This window comes from Stenella coeruleoalba (genome assembly GCF_951394435.1).
Source record: "Stenella coeruleoalba genome assembly, chromosome: 13".
NCBI classification, from domain to species: domain Eukaryota; kingdom Metazoa; phylum Chordata; class Mammalia; order Artiodactyla; family Delphinidae; genus Stenella; species Stenella coeruleoalba.
Window position 1 is genome coordinate 89639715 of NC_137159.1, and position 24330 is coordinate 89664044.

Sequence of the window (24330 nt, forward strand, 5' to 3'; positions counted from 1 at the left end):
TCGTATCTTGAGTTTTAGTAAACATATATTTTAAATGATATTTAGACATTATTTTTAAAATAAATGGCTGTCTACATTTCAGGTATCGGATTTGGTAATAATTTTGAATTATGACAGAGCAGTAGAAGCTTTTGCAAAAGGTGGTAACCTAACACTTGGAGGGAATTTGACTGTGGCAGTTGGGCCCTTGGGAAGGTGAGTACGCTGAAATCCCATTTGAACAGCTCTTGGATAGTAAAGGCTTTAAAACTACATCGTTTTTCATTAAGAGAAACGAATTAAAATGACAGAAAGTTATGATTTACACGTGCCCCAGAGGGTTTGAGGCTGCTTACAAATAAGAAATATACAAAACACAGCCACTGTGAGAAAATCTGAAACTAAAACACACAAAAAGAAATTAAATATTTCAGAACTGCAGGCTGTTGTGTCTACCGGAATCAACATAAAATTCACCTTCAAGCTTTGAAGGAGCCAGGTCGAGTCAATTTTAATTAACTGAGAAAGGACGGCATTGATCAGGGAAAAAAAGGGTTTTTTTCAAACTAAATTATGAAAAATTGAAATGGAAATGTTTTACTTGAGTGATGTTTACAATACTTAAAGTGTATTTTCCTTCTCTATTAATCAATAACTATTCTTGAGTTAATTGAGCAATTAAATATTTTAAACCCAGACTGTTTATAGAAGCTACTCAGTAAAATCATTTAAAAATGTTTCTAAGTTCCATGAAAATACTCACTGTAAAAAGAACCACAGTCTTTTACTCTTGAGGTGTGTTTCCCTGTTTTACGGAAGGAAGACAACATGGGAAGTATCAGCTGTGCGTGTGTTCTCCACGTGCATCACGCTGTGCTACCACCATCTGGCCTGCTGTGCACTTGCCATGAACCGTCCGTCCTCTAGACCCCTTTGAACACACCGAGCTTAGGCCAGCGGGAAGTAAAATATGTAAAATGATTCAAGTTGGGGATGGGGTTGGTGGTGTGATGAACTGGGAGATTGGGATTGACATATATGTACTAATATGTATAAAATAGGTGACTAATAGGAACCTGCTGTATAAAAAATAAATAAATAAAATAAAATTTACAAAAAGAGAAAGCCCTATGGACGTGACCTCATTAAATATTCAATAAACAATATTTCTTCCCCCCCGCAAAAAAAATGATTGAAGTAAGTGCAGAGCAGGATCCTTCTTTTGGGTTAGAAGCGCAGTGCCAGTCAGACATCTTCAAGTGAACGTGCTCACAGTTCTGTGACGCAAAGCCTTCTGTTTTGCAGGAATTTAGAAGGAGACGTCTCCCTAAGAAGCTCCGCGGCTGTCTTTACTTACTGCAAGTCAAGAGGCCTCTTCGCTGGCATGTCTTTAGAAGGTAGCTGTTTGATTGAGAGGAAAGAAACTAACCGAAAGTAAGTGCAAGGCAAATCACTTTAATTGATTTGAAGAGCGTGCGATGAGAAAGTAATACTTCGTAGACTCCTGTCGTTAAGAGTGTACAGAGAACCTTTGCACAGGCAAGTCTGTTGGCACCATTTTTCCAACAGCATTTGCTCACTTTGTGTCTCTGCATCACGTTTCGGTAATTCCTGCAATATTTCAGACTTTTTCATTATCACTACATTGGCTATGGTGATCTGTGATCAGTGACCTTGGTGTTACCATGGTTATTGTTTGGGGCACCAGGAACCGCACCCCTATAGGATGGAGAACCTAATCAGTAAACGAGTGTGTATTCCGATGGCTCCTCAGACTGGCTGTTTCCACTCACCACCACCCCCTGCCCCCCCTCTCCTCAGGCCTCCCTATTCCCTTAGACACAACAATATTGAAATTAATAACCCTACAAAGACCTCCAGGTGTTCAAGTGAAAAGAAAAGTTGCACGTCTCTTACTTTAAATCAAGAGCCAGAAATGACCAAGCTTAGTGAGGAAGCCACGTCAAAGCCAGGATGGGCCGGAAGCTAGGTCTCTCGTGCCAAACAGTTAGCCGAGCTGTGAGTGCAAAGCAAAAGTCCTTGAAGGAAATCACAAGTGCTCCTCCAGTGAACACACAGATGATAAGAAGGCGAAACAGCCTTATTACTGCTCCGGAGAAAGTTTTAGTGGTCTGGATTGAAGACCAAACCAGCCACAACACTGCCTTCAGCCAAAGCCTCATCCAGAGCAACGCCCTAATTCTTTTTAATTCTGTTCAGGCTGAGAGAGGCGAGGAAGCTGCAGAAGAAGAGTGTGAAGCTGGCAGAGGGTGACTCGAGGCTGAAGGCAAGCAGCCGTCTCCATAACATCAAAGTGCAGCGTTCCTCATGAGAGGTTTCCTATTGTTAGGCCCAGCCTTTGTCTTTCTTCCATAAGATAGAGACCAATTTTGATTTAAAAAATACAAGATTTGGAAGTACCCTAACAGGCGACGAGGAACTTCCACTTTAAACTGGCATCTGGCTAATTTTCCCCAAAACTGCTCTTCTGTATTTCCACGAAAGTATGTCTAATTGCCGAGAAAAAGATAAAAAGCTAAGACTGAGAGGACTAATTCTAGAACCTGGCAGGAATCCCACTAATAGTGACCCTGACAGGGCTGCCTCAGCTGGTGGTGGACACACGTCTGCCGCTTACAGCAGACTTGAGAGAAGTTGAGTACCAAGTCTGCGGTGCCCGTTTACCCAGAATCCCACAGCACATGCAGAAACGTTCAGTGCAGACCCCAACAACCAGAAAATAGGAGGAATGGGGGGATTCTTAAATTTCTCCATCTTGTAAAGTCAAGAGAAATGTTTTTACTTCTGGTTTTATTAATTTGAGAAATTTAAGTTAAGAATGCTTTTAGAAATTTGTGATTCTAGGCCGCTGGAAGATTTTCCAACTAAAGTTCACCTAAATCCTGGATAAACTAAAACAAACATACTTCTTAATCAGTTGCAGGGCTTCTAAACATGCAAGGCAAATCCTTACATAATTTTGATACAAATAAACATTTTAAGGAAACTATATGTTAGCACCATTTTTATAAGAAACTTAAAAAGTAAAAACCTATAAAGATGTATAGGTATGTGATTGTAATTATATGTGTATTAGTGTTTATATAAATATATGTTTATTATATGCATTTGTATATAAATATTCTATATATGTTTGTATGTATATATGACGTGCTTTTATATTATTGGGAAAAGCATATAAATATCAGACCGTTTATGGTGATCGCCTCTAGAGGTGAGCTTGGAGAGGTGAACTTAGAGGCTTTGACGTGGGTCATGGCTTGTAGTTGCTGTTTGAAAAGTCGTATCTATGAAGTGCCATATGTGAGTAAATCACACACACATACACAGTTGTGTGTCCTACATTTAACTCTAGAGAAGATCTATGTCTGCAAAAGAAATGTTCTTAATATATTTCTTTTTAGATTTTATTGTCAAGACATTCGAGCTTATGACATTTTATTTGGAGATATACCACGGCCTGCTGAAGCAGAAGATCTTTATGAAATTCTTGATTCTTTTACTGAAAAGTATGAAAATGAAGGACAACGAATCAATGCAAGAAAAGCAGCACGGGAGAGGAAGAAGGCTTCTGTAATCATGCTTGGTTTTTATGTTTTTCTTAGTAGCCACAGAAAATTTCTTTATATAGAACATTCTATCCTTGATATCAGGTTTCTAATAACCTACTACACTTCCCTTTTAATTTCATTAACATAAAGTTCTTGTGAAAATGTCATAAAACCTTGACAGTCATCTATGCAAATTTCAGGAAGCAACATGGTTCTCCATGATTGCATTTCTGCAAGGATAGAACTTTATAATATTAATTGATAATACTAATAACTGCCGCTAGCCAGGGGCCTTGACGTGCAGAGGGTTTTGTGCGCCTCGTTCATCCAGTTCCGCACCTTTCGGAGCCGCGTGGCCCTTTCCGGGTCAGCGCATCGCTCTGCTCCACCTGCGCGGTGTCAAAGGTGCCAGGATGAGGGAAGCTTCCGGTTATAGAAGCGCGCCCCCAGCCGTCACCCGCGTGTTGTCCAGTTCAACCAGATGTGGCCCAGAGCAGTACGTGTGCTCTGTTAATGAGTGCATAGGATAACGTTTGACGTGTACACCCACTGTGGGGGGGGGGAGCCTTATATGCTCCTAAGTAAAAACAGAGTTTTAAAATCACATGCATTTTTTGTTGTTGTCTTTCCTCCCAGGCTAAAGAATTACCTTCAAAACCATTGTCAAGACCACGGCAATCGTCTGCACAAGCACAGCTCAATTCTGGCTCTCAAAGTAAATATTTGTGTTGCAATTCAAATACATTTATAATTAAGTAATCGTGAAATATTATTAAGAAATCAAGCTACATTTAATGATAGATCTAAAGTCATTACTTTAGTGTCAAATAGAAGAACTAATGAGTATTAAAGAGAGAAAAACAAATGCTCGGTCTCTTCTAAACACACAAGGCAAATTCTCATTCCTGTAATTTGTGAAAATGTCTATTCTCATTCAGAAAATGCTTTTTCCAATTCACAAAGTGATTTATCTTTAAAGTTTTTCTTTTTTTGTCATTTCTTCCAAAGACTATTATCCTGCTAATTTGAAATGGAAACTAAGCCTATTTTTCTCATATACACATAGATTTATATTTCTGAATATTAATTTGACCATACATTCTTGGGAGCTCAGGGTTTCATAAGGTGGTTTTAAAATAGGATAAATTCGTAAAGCACCAGGCTTTTGGCCTTTACACCTCTTTCCATCACTCATTTTTATGACAGTCACTCTTGGAATTCTGCTTTTCAAGTATAGAGGTTACCAGTAAATAGCAATATATTAAAGTAGGCAATGTTTCATGTAATAATTAACTGTTCTGCAAGTGGCTTTGGACTGTGGCTTTTGAGAGCACAGTGATGAATCTAACTTACCTCTTGCCTTTAAAGAACTTTCCTTCTAGAAGCAGAGATATCACAGGTGGAAAAGTAACTGCCGTTACTGGAAGGAAGTACACTTGACCCTTGAATAACGCAGAGGTTAGGGACACCAACCCCTCATGCAGTCAAAAGTCCATATATAACTTTTGACTTCCCCAAATAGCCCATTGCTGACTGGAAGCCTTACTGGTACCATGAACAGTTGATTAACAGGTATTTTGTATGTTATATGTGTTACATACTATATTCTTATATAAAGTAAGCTAGAAAAAATATTATTAAGAAAATCATAAGGAAAAGAAAATACATTGATCGTACTTTACTGTATTTATTTATACCATAAGTTTACATTGTCTGTTTACAAGATGAATAGTCTGTCAGTACGTACATCAATATTGTCTCATATGATACAAAAAACTGTAAATGTTATATGTATTACTAACACTAGACATAAAAAGTGAAAAGATAGTAGAAAAAGAAATTCGTATTTACAGGTATACTGATTCATGCATTGATGAAAAAGAAGCAGCAATATGACTGCTTCACGGTAGCCTAGCCTGTGCGCTAATGAGTGAGAAGTTATGAAATTTGGATAGCACACAGCATTACAGCCATACTGATAATACAGCATTAGAAACACTGTTACATTTTTTAAAAACCACTTACATGCGATGAAGACTGATAGTTTCTCCAATTATGAGAGAGAGAGAGAGGGGCATACGGTACAGCAATGTAATTCTTTGAAAGCCAAGTTATAAAACAGTAAGAAAACTAACACATTATTAATTTTGTATTAAATATGACTCACCTTATGCCTATGTGAGAATAGGCTATCCACTTCTATACAAGTCTTGCCCAGGATGTTCCACGCTATGAACACTTAGGCGATGATGGTGATAACACAAAGACGTCCCATACAATTATTAGATTTTCACATGCGGACATTCACACGTACACCACAGAAAAGTTTATTAACCAAACAGCATGCTGGTTATTTACTGTTCATTAAGTGGAGGTGGATCCTCATAAACGTCTTCATCCTCCTCCTGCGCGTGTTGAGCAGGCTGGAGTGGGGGAGGGCTCGTCTCAGGGGTGGCAGAGGTGGGGGAGGGGCGGGGGAGGCAGGCACACTCAGTGTAACTCCATGGAAATACATCGTAATTTCTGACTGTTGTGCTTTTTCATTTCTCTAAAAGTGGGTCTATAGGATCCCAGTCCTCCTTCCACTGTTTGCTTTGCTTTCAGTGCCCATATCCTACAAGTTAAAAGCAGTCTTGAATAATCAGAACCCTCTTCCGGATTGTCTGATGTCAGTTTGTTTCTGGCACTGCTACGTCTTCTTCCTCATCGTCTGGCACTGGTTCAGAAGCTCTCATCTCCATCTAGTCATCTTTTGTTAATTCCTCCGGTGTGGTGTCTATTAGCTTTTGAAATTCTCCAAGATCCGTATCTTGAAACCCTTCACAGCAACCCTCCGCCCCCATCTCCTTGGCCATATCTACGATCTATTTCATGATTTCCTTGATTGGCTCTGTTGTAAATCCTCTGAAGTCATGCACAACATCTGGAACAGTTTTCTCCAGCAGAAGTTTATTGTTTCAGGCTTGATGGCTTTCATGACTTTTCCTATAAGCAATAGCATCTTCAGTGGAGTAATCCTTCCAGACTTTCATAATGTTCTCTCTATAGGCGTTTTCTTCCATAGCATCAACAGTTCTTTCTGTAGAGTACCATGTGTGATGAGAGCCTTTAAAGGTCTTGATGATCTCCTGATCTAGAGGCTGGAAATACAGACGTTGTGTTTGAGGCCAAGTACACAACTGGGTGGTCTACTCATGGAGTTGAACTCACGGGGCTCTGGGGGGCCAGGGGCATTGTCCAATATCAAAAGAATTTAAAAGGCAGTCCCTTACTGGCAAGGCACTTCCTGATTTCAGGGACCAATCCAGCAAAAGGATTCTCACGATCCAGGCCTTCTTTCTGTACAACCCAAAGATGGGCAGCTTGCGTTTATCTTTTCCCTTCCAGGTTTGGGGTTTAGCAGTTCTGTAGGCGAGGGCGTCCCGATCATAAACTCCACTGCCTGTGCACAAAGGAGCAGAGTTGGTCTATCCCTTCCTGCCTTAATCCTGATGCTCGCTTTTCTTCCTTCCTAATAAATGTCCTTGGTTGCATTTTTCTTTCCCAGAATAGGGTCGTTTCATCTGCATTAAAAACCTGTTCAGGCAGATGTCCTGTCTCCTCAATGATTTTCTTAATGGCATCTGGGAACTTGTCTGCTGCCTCTTGGTCAGCAGAAGGTGCTTCTCCTGTTACCTTGACAGTATTTAAGCAGATAATTTACTAAAATTATCAAGCCAGCCTTTGCTGGCATTTGATTCTCCAGCTTGAGATCCTTCACCTTCTTTTTGCTTTAAGCTCTCATATAATGACTTTGCTTGTTCTCAAATCATATTAGAGTCGATAGCAATCCTGCACCCACATAAAAACTGCATTTTTAATACAAGATGAAAAGATATTTCACCAAAGACGCAAAAGGTTTCTGCGCCTGTCGGTGTAGCTGTGGCCGCAGCTTCATGAATTTCCTTTTCTTTAAAAAAAATTGTTTTTTGATGTGGACCATTTTTACAGTCTTTATTGAATTTGTTACAATATTGTTTCTGCTTTATGTTTTGGTTTTTTGGCCACGAGGCATGTGGGATCTTAGCTCCCCAACCAGGGATCCAACCCGCAACCCCTGCATTGGAAGGTGAAGTCTTAACCACTGGACCGCCAGGGAAGTCCCTCCTTTTCATCTTTTACAGCGGTACTTACACTGAATTTATTTATGTTGGAATAGTGGGGAGCCGCAGCCGCAGACCTCGATTTACAGTATACATCAAGCAGTTCAGCTTTTGCTTGTAATGACTTTTCTCTGCTTCTTGGAAGCACTTCCAGGACCACTAGTGGCACTTTGTATGGGTCCCATGGTGTTATTCAAGGTTTACGGTATCATACTAAATACAATGGAAAATACACCAGAACCATGAAAGAGAACTTATTACAGTGATACACAGTTTACTGGAGAGATTGCTCCTCATGTGGAGATGATTACTTGCAACACTCAGCTCACCGTAGCGCTACAGCAACAGGAGGTGGCGCACTGTTACCGTAGTGCAGTATGTACATTTATGTGTGCACGTAAGTATGTTCATTTATGCACTTATGATTTAATACTGCAGCCTTACATTTGATCACATTTCTCTCCACTGCAAATAGTGCCATGTGTGGTCTGTAAGTGTGTGTGTCCATAAGTTTTGATAATTTTAACTTTTAGTAAAAGATTTGGGCATATGTTATCATAGCAAATGATAAAATAGACTAGTATCTACATAAATTCCATGCATTCATGACACACCTAACTTTTTCTTAATTCTTTTGATATTTCTAGGTTGTGCATTTCATCTGTGAGTTTTTTCAAATTGTGGCAAATCTCAGACAAATTTTCCAATGTATTTATCGGAAAAAAACCACGTATAAGAGGACCCACACAGTCCAAACCCATGTTATTTAAGGGTCAACAGCGTATGATAAGTTCTGGGAGGAGGGGACTGGAAGTGTCAAAGTGCTGCCGAGGGCACGGAGCCCGTTCTGCCCCTCCCCCTCCGTGCTCTGTATCCATTTGCCCAGTTTTCATGCTGGAAGGAAGTACAGTTGAGAATTGGGCGTGAAACATGACTCATAGCCCTTATATTGATTCCTGGCTGTGCCTTTAGCTTAAATTCACCCCTTCCAGGAAGATCCTCAGGAACAGACCTGTTCTTCTGTATGACCCACCCCCGCCCCCGCCCAACAACTTACTCTGTGTCCCGTTCTGCTGGGGTGCTGCCTTCTTCTATCAAACGGGATAGTCTATTTTTCATTCATGTTGTGGTGATTCATTTGTTTACCCTCTTACTTTCAGTAGTAAGATGTGAGAGCGTTGAATCTATTTTTATTGATGTTTTAGATCTGAGTGATTACCTAAAATCTGATCCATGTGTATACTTTAAAATACATAGTGTTTCTAAAATTTCCTTGCTAAGAGAATAGGTATCTGTATCATGCTGACATAAAAATCCTGTTCGTCCTCAATATCAATTCCTTGTCAGTGTAGATTAAAAAGCTACTTACCTTATCTCGAGAAGCTCCTCTCACCTGACAATGGAAAAATCTTGGAAGATTTGTTTCTCATGCATATTCTTCCTGAGCATGTATTTTAAAATCTCACCATCATCTTTGGTCACTGGATCCCCTACTCCAGCCAGCCTTGGCTTGTCTGTTTCCCACAGTGATCTCGTGTCTTCTGATCTGTCGATCTGTGTCGGCAGGGGCTGCTCTCCCTATTTTTCGCAGTGTCCTTGCCAGCTCACCTTCTTGCCTGTGCACGTTTCTGCAAACTCAACTCTATTCACCAGATGTCCTTGTGAATACTCTCCTTCTTCCTTGACTTTTTAGCTGCATTATTTGTTGCTCGATTCCTATTTTTTTCACATGCTCATCACTTTTTCTCATGCAGCGTATCATCCCCAGTTGCGAACACCCATTTTTTATTCAATAAGAGGAAAATTTTAAACTGGTATCTATTTTCAACCTTTTATTTTAAACCTGACCTATTCTTAAGTTCTTTATTAAAAAATGAAATCTTAATTTTTTATATATCCTCACATATATAATTTTATATAAGTACATACGTAGTTCATAAATATGGTTTTTGAAAGCATTTTTTTTCTTTTTCTTTTGGGACTCATTCCCTTTTTCCCATTTCTCCTCTGTCTTAACTTGCACGGCACCCTCTTCCATACTCATCCCAGCACACCCATGTGAACAACAGGAGTGATATTTTTCTCCATGTTTCTATATTCCTACACGTGGGCACGTGTGCAAACACGTAGATACGCATAGGCAGAATATTTTGCTGTTGTCTCACAAAAATGCTGTCTTATTATTTATGCTTTACTATAGCTTGTTTGTTTGTGGGTTATTTGTTCCTTTTGCTCAACAACACCTCATGGAAATCCCTGAATCAACTGATACAACTCTAATTCTTTTTAAAGGCTATTTAACATTCCATCGTGTAGATGTACATATTTTATTCAGCCACTCTCTTACTGATAGATATTAACTTTCAGTTTTTTTCCCATGCTGAGCAATGCCACAATTAATATCTTTTAAAGTTAAGTTGTCTACAACATTGGCACTTTTTAAAAGATAAATACCAGGAACGGACATGACAGGTCAAAGGATATATTTTTAAATTTTTAACAGATTTAGTAGATTGCTTTTTAAAAGTTTTTACTACTGCAGAGTCTCATTAGCCATTCCCCACCATATGCACTCCCCACCATGTGCACCGCCATCATATACCTACACTCCCTGCTATGTACACCCGCCACCGTAACATTCCTCACCATATTCATTCCTCATCACTGTTAATGTTGGAGTGTCTTGAGGTGTTTACGAGTCTGAGGGTTGGTTATATCTCCTTGTTAATTGGATAGTTTTTGTCCCTATTAGTGATTTAAATATTTTTTCATACTATTGCTGGTGTTTGGAATTTAATCTTGTCTGAAAAGTCTCTTTATTTCATTGGTTAATTTTTTGCTATTGGAATATTTGTTGCATTTTCAGCCTGTAGGAGTGCTTTGTATATTAAGGGCTTTGTCATTTGGATGACAGTTTATTTTTCTACATGTATCATGTGTCTGTTGATCTTATTTCTCATGTATTTTACTATATGAAAGTTTTAATTTTTATGTAAAAATATATCTGTCACCTATTTTCATAGGTTTGTATTTTTTAGTCAGGGTTAAGGACTTCCCTCCTATACAAGACTGCATTCATGGTATCCTAAATTTTCTTGCAGTGTTTTCTTCTTGCAGTTAGTGGATACTTAACTCTTCAAATACTTTAAGATCATTTTACCAATACTCCCCTCGACCCCCAATATGCAATTCTAGTTGAAGTAATATTATGTACTTACATGAATTCTGTGATTTTTTATATTAATTACAATAACATTACATATATAAGCTAATAACTTGGCATTTTTATGATAATCTTCCTATTTTATGCTTTCCATTTGTTGAGATATTACTTTATGTCTTTCCTAAGATTTCATAGTTTCTGTGCCTTTCTTGTTAAATTTATTCCTAAATACTTTGTGATTTTGGTTTGCTGTGTTGAATGGAATGTACTTTCCCATTTATATTTCAGAGTGCTTATTTTAATAGTTGAGAAAGTCTTAATTTGCATATATTTTGTCTTATATATGATCACCAACCCCAAATCTCTTGTTTATAGTCAGTTGTTAAAAATAGATTCTCTGGTATTTGTACCCTCTTCCCCACCTTGCCAATGCTTATTTCTATATTTTTCTGTTCATAAACTTCTGAGGCCACTGGCCTTCAAAGTGGTGTACCTCTGTCCTTAGGGGGAACACAGAGACTGCAAAAGGGCACCTGGGCATAGGTAATTTAAGAGATACAGTTTACAGATGACCAGTTTCCACACGTGTTCTTTCTTAAAGCCAGTCCAAGTGAGAACATGATGTTCAGGCTACCCTCTCTCTCTTCTATCCTTTCACAGTACTTTTTTTTCACACTTGAATAAGAAAAGCAAACCCCAAACCATCTTAATCATACTACAGTACATTGTCCCCAAAATGAAAGAACAATGATCCAGTGTGAAATATGGGTGTTAATGTTGGTATAGTTAGTTAAGTCTGATGAGCAGTAAATACTTTGTAGATTAGGTGATTTACATTTTTTTTTTTTTTTTTTGCTTTCAACAAAGCTGAAGAGAGACCTAATGGCACTGTTATCTGAATTTATAATAAGAATAGTAATTAATATTATCATTATATATTAATTATTTTAAAAATCACATAGCTACTTATCACCAAAATAAAAAATTGTAATAGTAATAGTTTATTATTTCATAAGTAATATTTTATTATTGCTATTGTTTTGATGATAGATAACTATGCAGTTTTTTTTTACCTCTATCTTAGAAGGGACATAAAAAAATTCTGTTACATTCCTATAAAATATCTCTTTCTTGCCCTCTCTAGTTTTTATAACAACCAGCTTTCTTAACACCTAACACCTATATCTTTAAAAAAGAACACTGAAATACAATTTTATGTTGAAACTATGTCATTCCAGAAATAATACTCATCCCGTGTATATGAACTAATTTTTAAAAGTCTTGTCCACGTATTGAGATGCATTTCAAATAACCTTTTACTTTCCTGTTTAGTAAATTAACAAATTCATACTATATTTAAAGTTTTGATCAATGTGTGCTAATAATGATTATGATAACTCAATCTATAAGAAATTATTTAATAGGTGATCGTGTTACATAAAATACAATTTTAAAAGTAAATTTATGTACAAATTTGTATTGTAGACACTTACATAAAGTACAATATTAATACATTGCTAGAAAATCTTTGGGACAAATTAAATGAAAATATGATTTGAAGGTTAAAAATGAAAAACATCTTGTTGATTTTCTTTAATGAATGCTGATAGGTTCAGATCACTATCATATTTAGATCCTTTTATCCACAAAGGGAGTGAGATGAATGTTTAAGTAGTTGATATTGAAATATGCTAAAAAGTACACCCTTAAGCTTACAGTTAACAATTTTAGGTATCAATTTAAAAACATACAAGTGAATACTTGCTGTTTAAAAATTACTTTAGATGTTAAGCAGGCAAGAATGTCTGGAAATCACTGGCTTGGGGATTACAAACTTTGCTCATTCAGGTATTTTCTGGAAAAGGAGGTGTCTGTAGTTTTCATGGATGCGTAATTGCAAGGCCATGAGTTGTACTTTAGGTGCGTCTGGTCATACGGCTATCAGACATTTACCATCTGCCTTACGTTTGGTCTATTTTCGGGTAGAAAATAGGAATACCTGAGGAATATTCAGGTATTCCTCTTGATTTAAAGATGATAAAATAATGATATTTCTATCAGAGTGATTTAAAATATTTGCTTAACGAGAACAAGCTTTGACATTCTTGGGTATTTTATATACTAATAAGTTTTCTAAATGTTCCCCCTCTTTTATTTATCTATTTACTTTTTTTCAGGTAACAGAAATGAATATAATCTCTATCCTGAACTTTCCAGCTACCGGGAGAGAGTTGGTAAATGAAAATATCTCTGTTTTACAAATGATTCATAACCATCTTATAATCACGAACTTCCTAGTTTGTGATTATAATCTGGCAGCTTGTGAAAATATCTGGGAAGTTGTTTAGCGCCGCTTCTTTGATTTATGGGATATCCACGTTATCTTGAGAAGCACTTCATTTAAAACATGCTCTGGGGCTTCCCTGGTGGCGCAGTGGTTGAGAGTCCGCCTACCGATGCAGGGGACACGGGTTCGTGTCCCGGTCCGGGAAGATGGGCCCGTGAGCCATGGCCGCTGGGCCTGCGCGTCCAGAGCCTGTGCTCCGCAACGGGAGAGGCCACAGCAGTGAGAGGCCCGGGTACCGAAAAAAAACAAAAACAAACATGCTTTACACAGTTAGAATGATTAAACTTGATAAGGTCAACAGACAGGCTGGACTTGCTTGGTGAAGGGGGCCCATCGGGACCTGAGGGATAAGGGACATTAGCTACAATTGAGCCGAGGCTGTGGTCCACCCCCGCCCCCCAATGTGGATCACCCCCAAGAAGGCCTTGGCAAAGTGACTCTGGGAAGTAGGGTTCCTTTTCTCAGATTTCTCTGAAGTCTGTACCTGTAGTATAGATGCCTAATAAATATTAGAAATATCTCTTAAAAAGCAATAAGGGAAAATGTCTAATAAGAAGAAACAAAACCCTAACTGGGCTCTGGAGACAGAGGCTCCGACTTACAGCCAATACTCTCATTCACTGGCTGTGTGATCCAAACACAATGTTACTTCCCATGGTTGGGTGGGTGGTTGGGTTTTGCTTTTATATTTGAGGGTAGGACGAGTTAAGTGGTATAAACAGTATGTAATAAGTTAATATAAATATTTATTTTAGTTCTTTCTCAAAATATAAGAGTTTTGAAGAAGAAAATGTAAGGAAAGATTTAAAGTCTATTTAAAAAGTAAATCTTACTTTACATTACCGTGTGAAACGGTTAAATTCTTACCAAGGGCTTCCTTACACCTGGTCTATCAGCCTTGCAGGGAAAAGTCACAACCCACAGTCCTCAGGCTCGAGCTGAAAACCCATTTGAGCGGGACATCTGGCTCCCCACAGCCTGTCCCATGCCCACAGACGAGCTGCAATTTTGCCCGGGCATAACGATAATTCTCCAGATTGTACGTACTTTTGCTTTGCACCCTTTGGAAGCTCCAAACCACCTTGTCATCTGGCCTCTCGGTGAAACAAGCCTTGAGCGTCCACAGCCCTGTTTACTGGGGTGTTTTGTAACTGAAGGTCTGTACCTCCTCGGTCAGCCTCCATCATCCTCTTCTCATCCACCCCACGACTGTCAGTGACACTTTGGGCACAGTGGGCGGCTCTCTCTTGTGGGGCTGTCCTGTGCTGTGCGGATTTCAGCAGTACCCATGCACTAAGCCCACTCGATGCCCCCTCCCCAGGGGGGGTGACAACCATAAAAGGCCCAGACTTTGCCTTTTGAGAACCGCTGGTCTGGTGGCCTCGCCTGGTAGCCTCATCCGGCTCACTCGCCATTGACCCTTACACTCCTACAGAGGACATGGTCACCAAAGTTATAGACGCCACATGTAGCCTGGAGGGACATGGCGCTAGGATCAAGTCAGCCACCCGGCTCATCACTGCAGTAAATGTGAAGCAAAACATCGCTGTGTTCTCTTATTTCTGGTTGCTTCTTGAAGGGGAGCTTCCAGAGGCTGAGATTCTTCTGAGTCATGTCTTGGGCCAGATGTGTCGGCTGCATATGGGTTACGTCACGCAGGCTCCGCTGAGAAGTAAAGTAGCAGCGTCCCGCGGGCGCAGACCTGCTAATTATGAGCCTCAGAGCAGCTGCCAGTCGCCAAAGCTGATTGTAATCTGGTTCCTGTCAAGCGTAGCCCTGATTTGGGAGAGAAAAATAACCTCTATTTGAATTAAACTTGAATATTTTGCTGAAAATGGTCAATTGCTTCAGAGATCCTCCAGATTCTTTTGAGTGCAGGAATATAAAACTTGAAGGCATATACTGCTCAGAAGGAAGGCGTCTGTGAACGCCGGCTGCTATAGCGACCCAGTGGGCTTTGCGTCCGTGGTTTCCAGGGTGGTCTCCCTTCCTGGAAGAACATATCTCCTTGGCTCACCTTTCCTAATGAAGTATTTTGTGGGCATTGAACTTCTCCTTATGGAAATTATCACAAATATTTACAGTAAAGAGGAACTTTAAGTCATTTTGAGCTTATTGAAGAACAAGCTAGCAGCAGGGCATGGCACTGGCCTGTGAACTGGTCCCTCCTGGGAGCACCTGCCCTTACTCGGCCGGGCTCACTCCTTCGTTTTCATGTGAATGAACTTTGCCAACGACCCCTCAACTCCCGACTCTTCTACACTCCTGCCAGGAGGTAGAGGGATTTGCCTGACTGGTGAGTTGGCTGAGGAATCTGGCACCCCTCTGTCGGCCTGTCTTAGCCACACTCTTCACTAGCTCTACCAGCCACGACACCTCCCTCTCTGCCTCACCTCTGTTCGAAACTCAGGTGGGAAGAGGAGCGTTGACCGTTGGCCTCCTCAAACCCAGCAGCACCGCCTTGTCCTCTGCTGCAACTCAGAGCCATCTGCTTTGCCCTTATACCCATCTTTCCCATTATCTTATTTGGAAACCGCAATTCAGAGGCAATGGCAACCCCTGGTCGGGGGGCAGGGATTGAACCAAGTCTGTGATCCCCTCTGTCTTTTCTTTAGGTCATAACATCTTTCTTCCTCTAACTTATTCATCATAAAATATACTTCTAAAACTGCTAAAAACAAATTCAGTTATCAGTGATTACTAGGGGTCCTCAGCATCGGTTGTTCTCATTATTTGCACAGTCTGGGTAACTCAGTGATGCAGGAAACTATACTAGTTCTCCTTGAAAGTCTGCCTGACAGAAGTAAAATGCACTGATGAACCTAAGTTCAGTCTGTTGGATGCAATTTCAGACTCATGGTTGCTGAGGACCTGGGGTGTAATCTCAGCAGTGATTAAGATTGCCTGGAGACAGACTTCCAGATTCAGATCTCCCCGCCTTGGGCAAATCACTTCACATCTGCAAGTCTCAGGTTCATATTCTGTGAAGTGGGGATGCGGGAGCTGCCTCCTAGGAAGTGCGGGACGAGGGTGCTCATCCCAGTGCCCGGCTCGGGCTACAGGAGCTGCTCTTATCATAGCCACACCGAATGACACCTGTTATCATGTTGGTCACCATTCCTATGCATCTCTGATTTTGTAATCAGTGCTACAAATGTGTACATGTATGGCAGCTAAGATGGCTCTGGCTTCCAGAACATTCCCTGATATTCACAAGCACTCTCTTTTTACGTGCTTCTTTCTATTATCCGAAACGTCTGGGAGACAAGAGGGGGAGGAAGAGTTACTCAAGGGTTTTCATTAATTAAGTTCAGTTAATTGAGATTGAGCTTTATATATGGAGGTCATAAATGTAATTGTTGATATAGGAAAATAGTGTTCAGAATGATTTTTTTCTTTAACATTAACTTACGTTCTTCTGCTCTAATCACAGTGAGGCATGGCCTTTCTGCACGTCCCATCTCAATGTAGTATTATAGCTACTTTTCAAAGTACCTAGTAACGACTGTTCATTCATATGTGTTAGTAGTCATTTAACGGGTTTTGATTTTATCCAGACTATATCAAAATTTTATTCTTTTAATGACACACTTTTAATCTTATTTCTTAAAATTAGCAGGTTAAAAGTAAATACAGTATAAAATATAAAAATATACAGAACTTTTCTATTTTATAGAAAAAAACTGTACCAGTAATACTGCTAATATAATTATATTAGCTATTATTAAAGTGATTTCTTTAGGAGAACTCAACTACATGGTGCATGCTTTATTGAAAGAACTCTGGCCCCATCTTGTGTGAGATACACATTCAGTGCTTCAGTAAATGTAGTTTAACTAGAGTGTTGACTATTTTCATTTCTTACTAATAGTCCAAGGTCACTTTATTTTTTCTTATTATAGTATTATAGGCTCAAATAAGTAACTGGATTTAGAATTTGGTTATTTATATTTTCAGTACAACTGTACTGAGATGCATTTAACAAGCATCTAATTGCACAAAATTATACGAAACATGGAAATGCCAAATTCCATGTAGCTGAGTACCCAGAAAGTATCTGTTTCTTTATATTTATTATGATGCTATAGAGTTTGTAATATTTAATGTCTTTTACTCATGTTACCCCCTCAATTCTCAAGGTATTTTTTTCGCAATATGGGTTGAAGTTCTGGTTAAATATATGTAGACATGCTTCTTGATGTGCTAATTTGAATTTCATCTCTCTTTTGAGAGAAAGGATCAAGTAAGTACAGAAATGAAAATAGCCGTAAAAGCCTGGGGAAAAGAAGTGTCTACTGATGAATCAGCAAATGCATCCAAGCTGGAATCCTCATTATCGATGACCACAAAGCACGGTTTTTAAATTGAATCTTTTATGATACAATCAAGTGCATAAATATCATCTTTTATCTAATAGCTATAATTCATTGAAGCTACCATGACTATTCTATTAAAATTGGAAAAACAATAATATTATCTTATAGTTTAGTCAAAATTTAAACAATTATAACCACAAATATTTGCCAAACACATATTTAAGTACATAGCAATATGCAGTTTGACTTGTGTGGATTTAGGAAATGTTATTACCAAATATTTACTCTTTCCAAAGAAGAAAAGCGTAAGTTTAATAAAGTGATGAGAATCACACAGACCATGTGCTGTGAGTTCTGCTGGCCTCCGACATCAGAGTACCAAGCCCCGAGTTGTTCATTTGTATCTTACCTACACATACTTCCAGTTTTTCTCATAAAATGTGAATAAATGCTTTTTTCTTATTTTAGGCAATTTGAACCAACCTCTTGAAGTGACAGCACTATATTCTTTTGAAGGACAACAGCCAGGAGATTTGAATTTTCAAGCTGGAGACAGAATCACAGTTATATCAAAAACAGATTCACATTTTGATTGGTGGGAAGGAAACCTTCGAGGTCAAACTGGCATTTTTCCAGCCAACTATGTTACCATGAATTAAAGTTTATATTATTTTCTTCTTTGAGAATTACAAAAAAATTATTACTACACTGGCAGGATTTACTCTTCAGCTAAACAATGTTTAGTATAAGTTTAAAAACACTTCTGTTTATTCTGTAAACTTTTATCCAGTATGTAAAAGATTTTGTTTATATATGTAGATATAGATATATATATATATAGTTACATATCTTTAAATACTTTCCACTGATTTTTATCACATATACTATTTAATAGTTTAATATCCTCTAATTTATATGGTCACATTTCTTTTGTGTTCATTTTCAAACATCACTAAACATCTGATTTGGCTAGGTATATGATGACTATTTTATCTGGAGAATCTTAAGGATAGGGGCATCAATACCAATTTATATATTTGCAAAGTGACTAGAAAAGAATAAATCAGCTTAAATAGTGTATTAAGTAATACTTAGAGTTGTAGGTATTAACTAGAATATTAATCCTTAAAAATTATCTCTATACCTTCAAAAATTATATGTAAGAAACACGCTATGACAAAGAAAGTCAACCCCTATGCATTAAAAAAAGATGACATCTGTTAACTTTCCTTCTTTATGAGGTTACACTTGTTCATTGGTAGCAGTAGAATAAAGTTATGTTGATATGGTTCCATTGTCCCTAAATAAATGTTTTTAAAATGTGAAGTTAATGTCTTGATTTTGTTTTTCTTATTTTCTTTTTGTAAAGTAACCAGAGGTCTGTGGTTGGTCTGGATGTTAAAACCCACCTCCATGACTATGCTACTGACCTCTTTTTTTCAGCTTTATTAATATATAATTGACAAATAAAGTTGTACAATATTTAAAGCGTACAACATGATGCTTTGAAATACATATGCATTGCGAAAGGATCCCCCCTTAGTTAATTAACACATCCATCATCTCACATATTTACTTTTTTGTGGGTGTGAGAACACTTAAGTTCTACTCTCTCAGCAAATTTCAGTTGTACGATGCAATATCGTCAGCCATAGTCACCGTGCTGTACACTAGAGCCCCAGAACATATTCGTCTTAGAAACTGGAAGTTTGTATTCTTTGACCAACATCTCTTAATTTCCCCCACCTCCTGACCCCTGGTAACCACCAATCAACTCTCTGTTTCTAGGAGTTTGGCTTTTTTAGCTTCCCGTATGAGATCGTACAGTATTTGTCTTTCTCTGACTGACTTATTTCACTTAGCATAATACCCTCAAGTTCCATCCATATTGTCGCAAATTCCAGGATTTTCTGCTTCTATTTATATACGCCACATTTTCTTTGTCCATTCATCCGTTGATGGACACTTAGGGTTTTCTACATATAATAACATGCCATCTGCAAACAGAGATAACCTTACTTCTTCCTTTCCAATTTGTATGCTTTTCATTTATTTTTCTTGCCTAATTGCTCTGGCTAGGGCTTCCAGTACTATGCTGAATAGAAGTGGTGACAGTGGGCATCCTGATCTTGGAGGGAAATTTTTCACATTTTCACCGTTGAGTATGATGTTATCTGTGGGCTGGCCATATATGGGCATGTTGTTTAGTATCCACATATTTGTGAATTTTCCAGTTTTCTTCTTATAGTAGATTTCTAGTTTCATATCACTGTGGTCAGAAAAGATGCTTGATGTGATTTCAACATTAAATTTATAAAGACCTGTTTTGCACCTAACATAGGCTCTATCCTGGAGAATGTTCCATGTGCACTTGAGAAGAACGTGTATTCTTCTGCTATTGGTCTAACATGTTATTTAAAGACAATGTTTCTTTATTGATTTTCTGTCTGGATGATCTATCTATTGGTGAAAGTGGGGTATCAAAGTACCCCACTATTGTTGTATTGCTGTCTATTTCCGCTTTTAGGCCTATTAATACTTGCTTTATATATTTAGGTGCTCCTATGTTGGGCACATAAATAATCACAAATGTCATTGCCTCTTGTTGAATTGACCACTTTATCTATATAATGACATTCTTTGTTCTTATGACAGTATTTGGCTTAAAGTCTGTTTTTTCTGATATAAGTATAGCTACCTCTGCTTTCTTTTGGTTTCCATTTATGTGGAATATCTTTTTCCATCCCTTCACTTTCAGTCTGCATGTGTCCTTAAAGCTGAAGTGAGTCTCTTGTAGGCAGCATATAGTTGAGTCTTTTTTTTTTTAATCCATTCAGCCAGTCTGTGTCTTTTGATTAGAGAATTTAGTCTATTTACAATTAAAGTAATAATTGGTAGGTACGGACTTACTATTGCCACTTTGTTCATTGTTTTCTGGTGGTTTTGTGATTCCTTTGTTCCTATATTCCCCTCTTGCACTCATTCTTTGTGATTTGATACTTTTCTGTAGTGGTCTGCTTAGATTCCTTTCTCTTCATCTTTTGTGTATCTACTGCAGATTTTTGCTTTGTGGTTACCATGAGGGATTACATAAAACATCTTATATTTATAACAGTCTGTTTTAGGTTGATAACAACTTAGCACACATATTAAAGCTCTGCATTTTTACTCTCCCCCCCTCCATTTTATGTTTTTAATGTTACAATTTATCTCTTTTACCTGTGTGTACATCAACAAGTTCTTGTAATTATAGTTATTTTAATGCTTTGTTATTTAACCTTCACACTAGATTTATAAGTGATTTAACCACCACCACGATTACAACAGTAGAGTGTTCTGAATTTAACTCTAACCCTAGACTATTGTCATGGCTTCCAGTTTTGATTCCTTGCTTCCACACAGCAGCCAAACTATCCTTATGCTCCAGATTATTATCCTGCTTTGTGTTCTTATAGACTTACATTTTATACAAACATGTGTTGACTTTTTTATAACGTAATTCATAAGACATGGAAAAAGAAATGAAGACTCGCATTATCATCACCCAGCAAGAAATAAAACACTCTTCCCAATCTCCCTCCCTTTCTGACTCAAAGGTAATCATCATCCTGAATTAGCTGTTTATTAATTCCATATATTTCTTTACACTTTTATTACATATGTATGTGTCCCTAAGCACTATGTGGTATTGTCTTGCATACTTGCAAGCTTACAAAATTTAAACCTTTAAACTTATAAAAATTATACAGTGAATGCACTCATTTGCAATGGGATTATCATAAATTATGATGTATACATTCAAGGAATTAAAAGGGTGGAGAATTTCAGCAGAAAATTGACACTACAGGAGAGGAATGAAAAAAAATTGGAGTTGAAAAATACAATAAATCAAAAACACAATAAGTGGATTTAACAGTAATTTAGACATAGCAAAAAGAGAATCATTAAGCTGAAGGTAGGTCTAAAGCGTAGTGAGTTGAAAAATTTGAAAATACAGGAAAGACTTTTCTGCTCATTTTTCCACACTGATCGGATTACAAGACTTTATGGTATTTTTTAAATGTAGCAAGTTAAGCAATTCTTCTCACTTTTTTTTTTTTTGCAGGTTTCCCTGGCTGTTCTTTTTGTTTATTTTCATGTGTGAACTTAAGAATCAACTTAACCATCTCCAGAAAAAAGACTTACTATTTTTTCAGTGGGACTGTGTTAAATTATATTAATAATATATATATATATATATATATATATATATAAAACGTAAGGAAAATTGTCATCCTTATGATGTTCACTTGTCCAAAGCGAGGATAATGGCTGTCTTTCTGTTTGTCCAAGTCTAATGCTGTTTTAGGAGTGTTTTAAAGCTCTCACGTGATATTCACATATTTCCTGTTAAGGTTACGTCTCGGCACTTCATCGTTTTGGTGGGTATCTTAGCTTCGCATCTGCCTACTTTAAATATCTCATCATCTCATTTGTTTACATGCCTCCCGTTTCACCAAAGGTCCTTGAGGAGAAGACCAAGTCTTATTCAACTTTATATTTTCAGTGCCCAGCAAAATGCTCTGTTACTGAATGAATTTCCCTTTCTCAATTAAGGAAACAAAGAGAAGACTCAAGAAAATTAAACCATTTGCAAAGGATCACAGACTGTTAAAAAGAACTGGAACTTAAAATACACTCTTCTGAGTCTACAGAAACAGTCTATATTTAATGAAATTAAACAAAATCCTCCAACCATTATTCATATATCATATTTGTTTTACACTTAAGACTTCACTAGTAGTCAGCTTTTGTAAAAAAGAAAAATTTCTTTTCTCACCCAAGATGTTCATGAGCATTTCTTCAATATTATCTACAATTTGGAAATTTTATCAAGAGGTTCAATTAGAATTAAAAATACTTAAAAAAAAAAAAAAGCTAGAGGCCTAAACACCTTTTGAGTTTTGTCTTTTGTCATCTAGAGTATTTTCTGTACACTCTCTCTTCAATTTCAGTATTCTCATTTTCCTGCCTATTTAAGTACCTCGTTAATTTATGGTCACATTGAGTGGCCTGGGCTTTGAGACTCAACATCCTGTGCTGTCAGGGCTGCATTTACAAAAGACAGTAGTAAATTTTAACAACTACCCCCCCAAATGTTTCCAACATCACCAGGCCTCTTCTTTGTGAAGATGTGTCCCAATGTGGTTTTACCTTACTGCTTCTAGGAAAGGTAAAATGAGGCCACGGGGTTTCCTGAAAACACATGTGACAGAGTAGCCAACTCAGTCAGACCAGAGAGAGACAGCAGGCAGGAAAACGTCGACAGCACAGCCCACTGTCGGACAGTTAGGACGGCTGAGCCCAGAGTGCTGGACACCGAAAAGCAGATCTCCCTGCCTCAGAATGGGGCGCATTTTAAATCTGACTGTCACAGAGAATTTATGAGATGGTCCCTCTTCCCAAAAGCTTGAAATGTAAAGATCGGCCTTTGTCAGATCCCTCAGTGCTTGGCATGGTTTTGTGGGTAGACATCGTGCTCAGCCAGTTACCTGCTCTAACAGCTTAGAAATTCACTCCTGAAGACACTGGCTTGGCAGGGCTCCAAGGAGGCCTGCATGAGCAGAGAGCCAAGCACTCGGCACCTCATACGTGTTCAGTATTAGCTCATCCTTCCCGGGACAGTACTGGCCGTTTTCACAGAACACCTGTGTTATGGTGCACCCTGTTTTCCATGCAAAAGTCATGTACAGATTTTTTTTTTAGCTAAATTGAAAATTGAGTAAGTGATCCTTATGTTGCATAATGAAAAGCCTCGCACTTACCAACAGAAGGTAGTTCTTTAACAAAAGTAATCCATCATTCTAGAACCTCCCCTGCGATCAGATTTGCCCTGAAAGTAATGATAAAAATGGACGGAGCAATGCCTTCTACTATGGATATAACAATTTATTTCGTGGCTTAAAAATTAAAATAAATTTTACAGAACTACAAAGAAAATCCAGCCCATTCATTAAAATAAAACGAAATTGTAACAAATGTACCACATTAATGCAAGATGTTAAAAACAAGGAAAACTGGGGGTGGAGGTGACAGGGACTTGGGAATTCTCCATACTAGGGGCTCCTTTTCTTCTGTAAACCCAAAACCTGCTCAAAAAGTAAAGTCTTAATTTAAAAATAACATGAAATCAATCCATTTGATCTTGTAACTTAATCCACTCATAAGTAAATTGTAACAGCTGAGGAAAATATAATTTCTATTTTTATATGACAGTATTAGCCCTTGTTTTCAAGATTCAAACATCACTATAATTATAGCATGTAATTTAAACCTTTGAAGAAAATTAGAAGCTACAGGCTGAGGATATTCTGGGAGAAGACGTACCACTTTTTTCTTTCTCATAGGCAAGAGCTCCTGAAGGCCGCATGAACAAAAGCATGGATTTTGAAAGAATGTTCAATTCCATGTGAAATTGGATCAATAATAGAATTTCTGAGTCTTGGTAAATTTTTATCATAGCCACGTAACAAGCTTTTGGGAGGATTAAATGAGCTAATGGATGTGAAAACTCTGGAAACCTCCAAGGAGAGCAGCAGCAGGGCAGGGTTGGAAGCACCGGCTTCTTCCTCGCGGGGGCGGGGCCTCCTCCACACACACTACCCCCGAGGGCCAACAGTCGAGCTCTATGCCAAGTATAAGTCGGATCCGAGGTAGGGAAAACGTTTGGAACACTTTAAGATGCTGTTTCCCACAGCATAAGGAACATGCAAAAGGTCACGAATGTCTGTTTTTTAGTTTCACACGTATTCGAAGAATGTTCAACTGAGAG

At 38.1% G+C, this 24330-nt stretch overlaps 1 protein-coding gene across 2 annotated transcripts in view; it reads left to right on the top strand.

Moving 5' to 3' along the window:
* The window catches only part of SH3YL1 (SH3 and SYLF domain containing 1), a 46664-nt gene extending 27660 nt beyond the window's left edge, over nt 1-19004 (top strand). For both annotated transcript variants that reach the window (XM_079941486.1, XM_079941487.1), the window contains 6 exons: nt 83-195; nt 1285-1413; nt 3405-3573; nt 4188-4266; nt 13034-13090; nt 17988-19004. In XM_079941486.1, coding sequence (XP_079797612.1) covers nt 83-195; nt 1285-1413; nt 3405-3573; nt 4188-4266; nt 13034-13090; nt 17988-18178 — 738 coding nt within the window. In that variant the 3' untranslated portion in view covers nt 18179-19004. The remainder of the gene's footprint in view (nt 1-82; nt 196-1284; nt 1414-3404; nt 3574-4187; nt 4267-13033; nt 13091-17987) is intronic.
* Nucleotides 19005-24330: the final 5326 nt, after the last annotated feature.